Source organism: Pipra filicauda, unplaced genomic scaffold (genome assembly GCF_003945595.2).
Source record: "Pipra filicauda isolate LSUMZ 115617 unplaced genomic scaffold, ASM394559v2 scaffold23_size5868930_pilon, whole genome shotgun sequence".
Classification (NCBI taxonomy): domain Eukaryota; kingdom Metazoa; phylum Chordata; class Aves; order Passeriformes; family Pipridae; genus Pipra; species Pipra filicauda.
Window position 1 is genome coordinate 3,614,863 of NW_024104354.1, and position 13,188 is coordinate 3,628,050.

The 13,188-nt window shown below is 36.8% G+C and overlaps 1 protein-coding gene across 2 annotated transcripts in view; it reads right to left on the reverse strand.

Annotated features, from left to right (window-relative positions):
* LAMA2 (laminin subunit alpha 2) overlaps window positions 1–13,188 on the reverse strand; it is a 289,789-nt gene that overhangs the window by 18,634 nt on the left and 257,967 nt on the right. For both annotated transcript variants that reach the window (XM_039381758.1, XM_039381756.1), the window contains 6 exons: window positions 11,417–11,561; window positions 9,460–9,598; window positions 7,793–7,804; window positions 5,209–5,329; window positions 2,777–2,995; window positions 1,299–1,447 (listed from right to left, as the gene is read on the reverse strand). In XM_039381758.1, coding sequence (XP_039237692.1) covers window positions 1,299–1,447; window positions 2,777–2,995; window positions 5,209–5,329; window positions 7,793–7,804; window positions 9,460–9,598; window positions 11,417–11,561 — 785 coding nt within the window. The remainder of the gene's footprint in view (window positions 1–1,298; window positions 1,448–2,776; window positions 2,996–5,208; window positions 5,330–7,792; window positions 7,805–9,459; window positions 9,599–11,416; window positions 11,562–13,188) is intronic.

Consider the following 13,188-nt stretch of genomic DNA (forward strand, 5'->3'; position numbering starts at 1 on the left):
ATCCTCACATGTACCCTAACAAGGTCAAGCTACTCTACCTGTTATAGCACTACTTAAAAGAACTTACTTTGTTTTTAGAGCTTTTAATTATTACCTGCATATTCATGTTCTGTCATGGTGGCACAAAATGTATCACAAAAAGTAGTCATCCATTTCCAAAATAACTTTTTCTCCCAAAGAATTTATGGTTTGAATTTAATCTAGTCACTGAAGTAGAGGAGATATATTGTCTGAAGGCATTATTTACAAGGGCTTTTTTAACAATACAGTAGAAATTCAGTCAGAAAATTATACTGATAAAGGACAAAATAAAGGAAAGCAAATTACAGAGAGGACAGAAGGGCACCTCGGGACTAGACAGATGGGAACTGTTGCTCAAGAAGGCTTCAGTGCCGTGGTGTTAAGAGGGTGAAGCTTAGTCTTCAGTGTGCTAGGATAAGTGCATTGTAACATGCTGGACGTCATGTCTTCTTTCTGACTTTTTTTAAACAACGTAGAACATTATGCATAGTACATGAATCCAGTGAATGTCCACATGTACACATTTGTATGTTCAAATGTCCATAATAAACCTTGTTTGGAAGAAGGGCTATTCCAGGCTATAAATAATAATGACTGCCTGAGTCCTACACACTATAGTAGTGCTGTTTCTAATCACTTTCTGAATGGTGAAAAGTAATAAGAAATTTTTACAATGTCTGAGAAAAGGCAAAGGAATTCAAGGGAAATTCTGCTTAAAACAACACGGTCTGAGAAAATCTGTGATGGATTTTCCAATGAGAATGTCTGTGGGACTGTATGTTTTCACTGTTTTACCATATTTAGCTGGGCACTACTGTAACCACATGTACACACACCAGCACATGGCATCTCAAAAAGACTACAGGCTGCTGTGCTGTTGCTGTTTACACTCTTTGTAAATGGCTAGTTTTTAACATGTCTACATTTCTGCATGTTTTCTAAGGTGATTTACTGCACCACAGCAGTATTTCTCATTTACAGATACTATTAATAAAATATATTTGCCAAGAATCGAAAGGTTAAAGATGCCAATTCAGACAAATACAGGTCTCTGGAGGAACAGGCCAATAGCCTAGGAAAGCATGTAAACCCAGCTCTGCAGAACAATAAACACTATCAGAAACTTACTTCTAAAAATTTTTGGATAATGATGGAATTACGCTAGGTTTCTTTTGTCTCAGCAGAAGTATTTACACGGATTGCCAAAGACATCAATATATTTGCTTTGTTGTATTAGCTGTGCTGTGTGGTCTGTAGAACTTCTAGGAATTTTTTACCCTTTAGCTCGTTCTATCCGGATGGAGTGTGCTCTGCCATCGTGAAACTCGCCAGCTTCTGGTCTGACGGTGATTCTGTGGGGATCCCGCATCCCAGTGGAGATATGCACTTCTAGTCGACCTCTGTTTAGGAACACTGCATAGTAGGCCTGCAATGTATATGTTGGTATGAAAAGGTAAGTTGCTTTTGGAAAGAAATTATTTCACTTAGTTTTACATTAGTGTGCATGTTTTATTGTCTTACACTGGTTTTTAATTTGCTCACTCATAAAAAGGCACTGTTGTTTCAGTCCTGCTGCTGCTGCTACATTCATTTTTGTAATTTCATTTTGTAATGAGGAATGGGTCATACTGAAAAACTTCAACAAAAGATTTAACTCTCTGCATACCTATGTTCAGGGAAGGGTGAAGGCTTCTAACCCACAATTCTTCTGGTTTTTGTTGTTACAATAACGGGTCTTAAACCCATCAAGGCCTGAATAGCACTAATCTCAGCATGAGTTCTGAGTTTGGAGGCTGGCAAATCAAGCCAGTAGTTACTCTAGCAACAATATCATACTGTAGTAGATTTCAGAATATAACCTCCAGTTACTATAGCAATAAGTGGTCATGTTCACTTCTGTGACCTGAGGAGCTGGGAAATGATAAAGGAGCTCCTGCCCTAAAGTTAATGTCATGCAGGTGAGCCATTACAATGTGCTGTTCCTGCAGTGTGTTACTACAGGTCACTGAGAACTCTCTTCCAAAATAGGCAGAAAGGAGAATAATGAAATATCATTTCCCAGGAGTCCTGAACAGAGAAAGTATCAAAACATTCTGTTTATTGCTGGCATAGTATGTCTGTCAGGATTATAATCAAGATTTAATCAAGATTCGAATAACTTCTATCAGCAACCACACTTCTATCAGTTAGTCATTTGGGACACTGTGGATTTATACACTGTGGATTTGTATTTTATGGGAGAGAAGGAGAGGCTGGAGCGCTTGAGTCATATATCCCACAGCAGTGATCCCAAACAAGAGTCTTATCTTACACTACTTTCAGCAGCTTCTTTTTTTTCTCTTTTGGTCTCAGGGGAATTAGAATGATCCTCATTTATATCTCTATGAAGAGGAATGAGACAGTTTCTAGGCTTTAATAGTGCATAAGTAGTCCTCAGAATGAGATTTGGTTAGGGTTATTTAGGTTTGGTTAAAAAAGCCAACACGGAATGTGATTAAAAAAAAATCTGCTGCTTAGCAACAAGCAATGGATGTCTTACTGTGAATCTGTAAGAAAAACAGTTACTCCAGTGCAAAAAAACAATTCTGAGCTTCTACCAGATTCTTCATCAGATAAAGGATAGCATTAGAAATAATTTAGTCCTAAGCACTGAATTTTAACTTAATTATGAATATCTGACAGTGTCTTAAAACAAACCAAGTGGAATCTCAGTAAAATTCTGGGTTTTCTTTATCTTTTGCTAGGTTCCTCATACCTGTCCTGTCTGTCTGCGTTTTCTCCTCAGAGGGGCAGCTTTCCTTGCAGTGTACCTGCGCTTTCTCCTGGGGGGGACAATTGTACCACTTGTGCCAAACAAGATGATCCCAGACTCATTCTTGGTGCTGAAGGAGAGATTGATTTCTGTGCCAATGTCAAAGGAGACAGGCTGCAGTTCCACAAAACCCGGCTTGGAGAAGCTAACTGTATAAATGTTCTGCAGGAAGAAAAGGAGAGTAAAGGTCATTAGTAGAATTAAAAGCAAGAGTATGAACACACAGGAAGACTTCTTAACTAAAAGAATAAACTATGTAAATGTAACCAGTGTGAAGAGATGAAAGTAATAACAAACAGCAATTTACTTCTCAAAGTGTTGTGTAAACACTAATTTACCTGTTTATATCTGGCATCATTAGCATATTTCTGAAATCCTGTCTTACAGGAAGGCAAAGTTCCAGTCTTATGTCAGTATATCCTCTTGAACTAAAAATAACTGTTCAAGGGTGGAGTTTTTTTATATGAATGTTTTCCATTAGTTAATACAGTTGGACTTTTCTCTTGAATTATTAAAATAGGTAACAACAGCCACCATGAAAATAAACTAGATTCTGTTATTTGTCAAAAGTGCCCAGAAAATACTTTTTAATTATCAGTCATTGTTGCTTCACTAAGAACCACTCCTTTCTTTATTACTTAGACTCATGAATGAAGCATTTGTTGCACATGGCCCAAGTCTTTGGACATTGGTATCCATTAACACAATTTAAGGAGTAGAATATGTCATCAAATAATAAATCAATGCATACACCTGAAGATTTTCTGTCATTGCTGCCAATTTATGTATTATTCTAGCTGTGGAAGACCAGTCTATAGAAAAGTGACTTCTTCTAAAGTAGTATACAATTTTTTAAGTACAGCAGAACTGTTTTCAGGTCTAGAGAAGAGATTATGCCACACAAAATCATTGCTGGTGGTGCTCACCTTTCTCTGAAATATGAGGACATTTAAAAAACTGAGTGCATATCAGTCTTTAACTTTTACTTCACTTCCTCTTAATTTTCCTACATATTTTGTTTTGTACATTTGGAATATTGTATTTCTTTCCCCAACAAAATAATTAATCCAATTAGATTTCATACTCTGAAACCTCAAGTGTTACAAAATTATGTGAAAAGTAAAGTACTTTCTAAGATTCATAGCAACAGAAGAAAATGAACACAACTATCCTTCTTTCCTATTCCATAAAAATCTACAATAAATGAAAACAAACATGAACCTCTGTAGCAAATTTTTGCTGAAACCAAATCTGTAAGATTCAAAAGCATTTGAGCAACCTGCTTGTTTACAGTTTAGCTTTATCACAAACTTGAAATCTTAAAATGTGGATCTCATAACATATCCATCTTGTCTAATATCCTGTGTGAGAGTCCTACTGTTGTGTGCTTTTTTGCTCTGATGAGGGCCAGAGCTACAAAAGATAAACAAAGAAAAATAGAGCCCTCATCTTTATTTTGGCCTGGCTAAGTTCCAATTACTGTTTGAAGGAAATTTTTAACGTTTTGTAGAAAAAAAAATATTTGAAGAGCATCAGGTTAACAACAACTTATTTGGATTTACTGTAGTGATATCTGATATGGAACCCTAATTATTACATCTGCTTGCTAAAACTAGTATAGATTTTCAGAGAAGAAATACTAACTATTTATTGGGAGACAAGTGTTACTGGAAGTATTTTTTATATATGAAGACTTTTCTTTTCCATGGAAAATTACTACATTCTCTCCCAAATTTCAGATCACATTCCTTGAATTCTATATTCATTGAAAGGCTGCTAATTGTAAGCATCGATAATTGAAAATAAATGGTCCTGAGTTGTATTTAAAGCTAAAATAACATCAATTTTGCACATTCTTCATGATAGGTAAGAAATGTGCCTTCCAGCTCAGTGGTAGCTCATAATACTAAATGCTAGTACCTCAGGTTTTATGTAGTGAACGACTTTATAATAAAAATTTTAAAAAATAATTTAAATCCTTGGGTTTTATGTGCATCACAATTTTTTAGCTTTTGCAATGTTGTCAGTAACTACCTTCATTAATTTCAATAATGCCCATTTTAGTCAGCTGAAACAAAACTAGATCACTGCTGTACAATTCAGAAAATCCTACACTTTAGGGACAGGGATATCACAACTGGCCTGGGATACTGTCCAAGAAGTTAGGATCTGGAAAACCGGTCTACTTCTTGATCAGAAGGACTTATTATTTCTTTCTCTTAAATATAACTGTTTGGATTTTCAGGTTAGATTCCTATTTGTTAGATTCTTATTTAAGGAATATGCCTTATACAATTAATCTATTATGCCATAAAATCAGAAACCAGAAAACATTTATACCCATTAAGGCCGAAATACATGGAACTCAGACTAACCTCCAGTGTGCATCCTTTGGTTAGACCAACAAAATCAGGACTACTCAGTATATTATATGGTGTCCTTGAAATTTCAATGTCTTTGAGGCAGCCTGTGTATTTCTCTAAGTTCACTTCAGGCCTAAAAAACATTTAGAAGTACAATGTGCTTTCAAAAATACAGATTAGGGAGAAGACAGTCAGCCAGACACACACATATACACTTTCAGAGGCACAGATGCTTGATTTTTATCTTAACTAACCACATACACTCAAATGCTGCCTTCTACCATCTATCAGCACATACTGCACTCTGCTTTGCATCACTCAAAGCTGTAATGGGAGATTCATCTAATCTCAAATTGACATCAGTCCCCTTTTCCATTTTTTCTTTCTTTTCTTTAGGTTTTTTGATCGCTTGGTTGGTTGGTTTGGTTCTGGGTTGTTTGTTTGTTTTTTCCTTTGGTAAAGGAGTGCTGTCACCTTTGGTGTTAAAATGCAGTGAGCTATAAAACAAGGAAATTGTTGTTCCTTAGGTAAAGCAGAAAGATGCAAGCTAGGAAATCATAACAGTAAGGAGAGACCTGAACTAGAAGACAAGTTTCATTCCTCTTTTTGCATGCTAGATCCTAATGAAAGAGGAAATTTAACAGCATACAAACATTTTTTCTATGTATTTTATATTCCCAGAATCTTTCTTATGAAAACTGCTGTGTATTTTCTTACGACACAGCAATACACTTGACTTTCTCAGGTAGTTAAAGAAAACAAAACACTTGGGCTTGTTACAGAATGTAACTATCTATCCAGAAAAGGAAAATATTATAACAGAATTCAAGTTCCATGTCTGACTCATCAGCTGGCTGACAGAAGAAATTAGAAGCCCCTTGAATGTAACACCAAAGCTATCATGCTTTAATGCAAAAGTATAATTTCCCAGGCCTGGGAACACCAGAGTGAGATCACAACTGCTGGTAACATCTGAACCAGGCTTGCCGGAAAGAAAGGCCTTAGGAAGTCACTTCAGAAAAAAATGTTGCCATTCATACTATGGAGAGTAAATCCAAAAAGCAAAAAAGCACTAGTTAATTCGCTCACAGTATTACCCATGACTGTTTTCTAGAATATCTGAAAAAGATGAACAGCTCAAAGGAAGAAAAATGAATTTGGAAATTAAATAAGGAGTTAAAAATGGTGTGGGGTGGGGAGAGGTGTGGGGGGGAAATCGGGAAGCAACAGACATTTCAGCTCCCTGGAAGGAAAGAAAAAAATTTAAAGAATATTAATTACAAAATAAACCCGTTTTGCATAGATACTAATCAGCTGCACGTTTTGGCACTGAAAGTTATTCTTTGCATTATAGCCATCCTAGCAAGCGTGATGTATTCTCTGGCAAATTAGTATCCTCTACATAAGTTAAAGCGAGCATCTGGTTTACTAAAATGACCCATATGCTGCTTTATTTACAGTCATGTAGTTATGGTCACCTTTCATTTTTCATTTTTTTTCCCCTAGCTCTTCTCAAGTTCCTTTATGGACTTATCTTTTCAGCAGCAGAACAGTTTTGCTGTATCATTGTCAGTGGTGCCCATAGTCTCCTGTATTTGCCATCCAGAAACCATTCTTGTTACTACCCTCTCGCTGCCCTGTCCAGTGACAGATTGCCCTTATCCTGTTCTGTACAAGCAGTTGTTGTTATAATTCCCAACCCAAATCACAGAATCACAGAAGGGGTAAGGTTGGAAGGGACCACAGTGGGTCACATCTGGTTCAATCTCTTTGCAAACGCTGAACACTTGCTCAGTGTTTTAAGTCTTCCCTTTTTCCTTGTTCCTTTCCAAAACATGCCAAACTAGGTCCAAGTTCACTCAGATCTGGGTCTTTTTTTTTTTTTTTTCCCCTTGGCCAAGCTAGGATTAGTTTAAAGGGAGAACAAGAAACAATTTCTAGAGCTTGGAAGGAAATAATCTTTCTCACAGTCAGGGCAGGGGTATGGGGGTGAAATTGCACTTTTCCAGTTCAAGCCAGGAATTAAGCTGCAAAACACAGTGAATTTCAGTTCTTATCTGAGCATATAAAAGTAAAAGTAATGGATACAAACAGCTGCAAACTGAAAACGCAATCAGAAATAGGTGACCTCCCCTCTCTTCCACTCATCCTCCTGTTCTTAAACTGAGAAGTGGCAAATTTCACAAAAATCTGCCCCTTGCTTTCATACCCTCCTCAGTAATTACTTAACAGTCTCCAAGCACAGTGCTCCTTGCCACACATTGGTTCACACTGCTCTTACAGCCTGGAAGTTGAAGCAAAAGCAATACAGCTGGCTGCAGCTTTTCTTCCGAGGCAACAAACGCAGCTGAAGTAAGCAGCTGCATGAAGAAAATAAAAGTTGCTTGTAGGTGTGCGCAGAGCGTGTAACATGACAGTGTTAAGCACTTGGGAGCAGCTTTGCTAGTTGTGGCAGGAGCAGCTCACTGAACTAAGAGCCTTAGCGTAACAGCTGGTATAAATACCGCCTACACGCTGCTGCTGTGCTGCTGCCTGTGCTTTCAAGCTGCACTTACTAGACACATGCAAGTCATGCAAGTAATCTGATTATTTTTACCTTGCTTTCATACTGGGGTGAGAAAGAAAAACAAAAGAAGAAAACAACAAAAATGAATTAATTGTAGCAAATGATAATTCTTGTATTATTACTTTGTGATGCTTATTAGCAAAGTTCAAACATTTCACAGTGAAGCAGATATTCATAATTTACAAGCAACATATAACAATTAACAGGTTTACTCTGCAAAAATGCTATCTTAAAAGGTAATATATCAGAGGGCTTTTATAATTTGTTACTATACTCGGCTATGAGTAAAAGCAAACCACGTAAAAGAATTTGGCAGAACTGACATGACCTGGTAATTGCAAAGTCATGGATACCTCAGTGTCTATTGTTTGCAGTAGTTTAGCTTTGCCCTAATCCTCCTTTCACTACTTTTGATTCTAATTTACCATAACATTCATCTTGCCTCAGTCACTGATGAATCATAGCTGCAGGCAAAATGGTTACCACAGGTCCAAGTAGCTGTGGTACACTGATTTTTAAAGCAACCGCAAAGGAAGTGGAAGATAATGGCTCTAGACATTTTGTTATGCACTGATGTGATTTCACAATTACATAATATAGTGTTATATTTCATGACTAAAATAGATCTTAGATCTTTTTATTGCTGGGTGATTTGACATCAGAGGTCAGTTATTATCCTAATAAATTAACAAATATGTCCATTCTTTTAGTTACAGAACAGTCTGTGGACTAATCACAACAGTTCCTTTTGCACAAGACCAGTTCAAGGCTGTCATTATGCCATGTAGTTAAAGCTGACAGATTAATGGGCTTGTTTCTGTGTTGCTCATCTGTTCATGGTAGCACAGAATTCTCTTGTTCTTGTCATTGCAAAACTGCTGAATATTCATTTAAGCTTTAAGTAAGGTTTTGGTCTATTTAAAGACATGTAATAAAGTTACTAAATTCAAGTATGTGTTATCCCATTTCTTTAGTTTATTGAAGTTGAGGTTAAACTTTATGAATAACACCATGCAATATTTAAAAAATAAATACTGGGAATTTTATTTGTGTAAGAAATTCAGGATCAGACTTCTGAAGGGAAAAGGTTTTCATACTTTATTCTATTTACATTAAATATATCAAGTATATTTTATCATATACTTTACGTTCTGAATATAGGAAGAATTTTACCTAAGGAGTCCAGGAACCTAAGTCTACAAATAATGTTAAACGATATCTAAATAAAATATTTTAATACATATTTAAAGTATACTGACATTGATTATGCAAAAGCAGAGATACTCATTTAACAGTAATTCCATGAGGAGTAGTTCAATTTTTCTACTCATGCACAAGGTAAACACTTGTCCTTAATTTTGTTGAGGTATAGAGCCATTTCTATAAGTCTGCAGCGACAAATTCTATTCATCAAATAAAAAATACTTAAAAAGTCAGCTACATCATGATTCTTGCACAGTATCACAAAGACGTACTGCACTGCTACTGTTATTTCCATTGTATTTGTGTAAGATGAGCTGTGTGAAATACACTGAAATACATAATATATGCAAATAAAGCATCATCTGCTGTGGCAATATATATAGGGAATTCACCACTCATTGCAAGTAAACTTGAGAAATAAATACAGAGAATAAGATTACAGTGTATTTACATTCCCTTATCAAAGGTGAAGAAACTGGTTTGAGCCATGTTACCTTAGATTTCTCAGGGTTGGCAACCCCCCAAAATATATTTTCTCATGCGCTTTTAAGTTGAGTCCAAAGTGGCTGCCTGTAGAAGCTGTTGCTATGGTCTCTTCTTCATTGGTGTCTATGTCTACAATTGATACGTTGGCTAAAAGAAATTTCAGATTAGTTTCAAAATATTAGACATGAACAATGATGTCTTAATGTAAGAAACCAACAGAGAAATATTTGGAGGGTTAGCAAGTGAGGGGAGAGGCAAGGAGGGCTGTATTTTGCAATTAAGATATTGGATTTCCACATTGTGTAATTATGGGCAGGGGAAGAGACCTGCACTTTTCTCTGTTTCCATAACAACCTGAATAACTATAGCAGTTCTGTATGCTTTATTTTTATATATTCTCTAAACCTGTTTCAGTTTGGTGTCTTCTTTGTGTCACTGGGCTTTGGAGCTAACACTTCAGGAGAGTTGAGACAGAAGAGATCATTTTATGTCTAATTTGTGATCTCAGTCCAAAAATTGCCACTTGAACAGGATTTTTTAGTGTAAAATTTGGTTAAGCATTGTCATTATGTGCCTTAGAGATTGGTGATCAGTCACTGTAAACCATTTTCACACCCAAAGCAGTCAGTTGCTGTCATGTCTAATTCAGTCTGGAGTCAGTGATGCGCTACACACAACCATCTTATTTAAGTGCTTGTTCCATGTATATTTTTATGTATGGATTAATAAATAATATAAAGTTCAGTAAAAGAGATGAGACTCAGTGAAAAATGCTGAGCAGTCCCCAAGAAAGATAGGGATGTTCTACCACAGGGATGAAAAGGAAGGATTCCTTCCTTCCTTCCTTGAGAATTGAATGTGGGAGAGACTTTCCTGCTGTACCTTACCAAAAACAGATTCATTTTCCTTTCATTTCTAGACCTGTATCCTCTTTATAAACACATGATATTTGAACACCATTAATAAATTACAATTATGTAACATTGTATTTTATCTTAATATCTCCTGAGTTAAATATCAACTAATATAACTGGCTAGCAATAAAGCATTCCTCCTCTAAAGGTGCAGCAAATCTGCGAGTGAGAGCTCCAAATTATTTTGGCCACTGTCTCAGCTCCCAGATCTACTTCAGCCAAATGACAAGGGAGAGGGACTGTGTTTGAGGTATAAAGGCCAGGTAGAGAGCTGGAACTGCAGGGGGCAGAGGAGGAGGAGTGTGTTCAGTGGCTCATGGTGACTCTGCAGATGCAGAATGCAGAAAAACTTCAGAATACAAAGGCACAGAATATGCCACAGTTGTCATAATTAAAATTAATTTGTCTCACGTAAGATTATATCAGCCCTATAATTAGATTATAAACAAAAAAAGGCATTTGCCAGCAATGGAAGCCAGCATTCTTTGTGATCTTATCAAATGCCACCACTTCACATTTTGCACCAGCAAACTGATTAAAGAATCAGTAGAATTTCTGGAGATGTTCCCAGTTGTTTCCCTGCAGACTGAGATAGCGGCACACTACACATCATTAGGGGATATAAAATAGTTGTTGTGTTCATCTACTGAGGTACTGTACTATCAGTAATAAAGTCATTGCTTTTTTTAAGTGCTTTAGTATATGCTGAGCATGAGAGGACTGTATAGCACGAAAGCTATTGCTGTCCTAACAAAAATCACACTGGTGTGTTTCATGATTTGGAACAACATCAGGGAACTGATGAAAAGGTTTGGTTTTTTTCCCACCCAAAAGAATTTTAGAATACAATTTATGTAATTGTATAAGAGAATTATGCCTGAAAAATAGGCTACCTGTCCAGAAAGACCCATTTGATCTGTAATCTAAACAAAAGAAGTTGCTAAATCGTTAGAACTTTATCATTCCCACAACATCTTCCCTGTGATTAGATGGTTAGCTGTACTGTACAGGTAACTGGGAAAGTCATGGTGTTGACATCACAGAAACTTACCTTGCTTTTGAATTCTTGACAGAGTGAAAGATTTCCACTTGCCATCATTATGATTTTGGTTGCTGATAACAGAAGCTGTACCTGAACCCAGATCATAGCTGACTTTTATACGTCCACCACTCAGTTCTACGCTCATGAAATCCTTCTGTTAATGAAAAGGATTAGATACACAATAATGACTTTTGTTCCTTTTGGTTAGAGGCGTATGACATTAAATAAACACTTTTTAGTTGACATCAGACAACTTTTTTCAAGCTTTAAAAATAAAAAAAGCAGGCATTTACTGCCCAGAATTCTAATATACAAAAGTTTGATGCCAATAAGTTTTTTCTCCCCTTTTATTCTCTTCTGAATTGCTAACTTAGCTGAAATTTTGCTAAAAACTTATCTGGATTTTTGATGGGATGTCTGTACTTCTATTTTGTTGGATTGAAGACAAAAATAGACATTATAACTACCTGTAACTAATACTCTGCTTTGAAGATACATCTTTACTATAGTTAGAGTATTTTCTACATACCTCAGCCAGACTTATACTCGCAAGGCAGAAAACAAGAATAGCAAAGATGGTACCAGGATTCCCAGGGAGTAATCTGTACTAATGAAGCAACAGAAAGCTACAAACTCTCTTATTTTCACCAACCACTGACACTAGTATCTAAGCAGGAACTGGTGATGGCTGACTGGACCAATGATATACGTTCCAGTACCTACAGAAAAGGAGCTGGCAGGATACAAAGAGCAAAACAAATAGCCAGGGAACCGGACAGCATGGTAGGCATTAAGTAATGCCTGGAACTATGACCCAGAATGTGAATGTATCAGAGAAATTTTAATTATGATTTTGTTTATGGCCAGTTCCAACTTTTCTCAGAGTAAAATTTAACAAACTCAGTATTCTAGATACTTAGAATCTATCCATGCATCACTAGAAAGAGCCTCTGCAAAGTTTTTATACAGTGGGACAGTATCTTCAGAGACAAACTGTGTCAGGGTCCAGTTGCCTTCCAGCTCCCAGTGTTATTCAGACACTCAAGTAAATAATTTTTTGCAGAAAACTAAATAAATTAATAATAATGATACAAGATCATTTAAAATAATTACATTAATTATACTTTCAATATTCAATTACAAAAGCTAATTAGAAAAACTACACAAATAGTTCATTATCATAATAAAATGCCAGCTTTTCTTTTAGTCAGTCAGGAGGAGCACCCTCCTCCTTGATCTCATGGCTAAGCTTCACAAATGAAGATTTGGGAAAGGCTCTATCCACATTTGTTACAAGCACGCTGGTGGCTAATAAGGACAATGCGAGATAGACATGTCCGATTGCAAAAGGCACAACAGAAAGACTCCTTAGGTGGTATATTCTGTGAGGCACGGTTCCTTCTGCGTTGTCTTTTCTCCTCAAGAGTGATCCTGCGGGCGTTCTCAAAAGAAGCAGCAGTGTTATAGATGGTGTGTCTCCAGGCCTCCTGATTTGAGGCCAGAGTAGACCAGTTATGGTGATCAATATGGCCAAGGCTGAGATGTTGTTTCAGGGAGTCCTTGTATCTTCTCTTCAGGGCTCCTCTCATGCGGCAGCCAGTGGCAAGTTCACCATAAAGCAAGATCTTAGGGAGGCGGTGGTCCTTCATCCTGGAGACGCGCCCTGCCCAACGCAGCTGTGTTCTCAGCAACATGGCCTCAATACTTGTGACTGTTGCTTGTTCAAGAACAGATGTATTGGTCACATAATCTGACCAGTGGATGTTTAGGATTGTACGGAG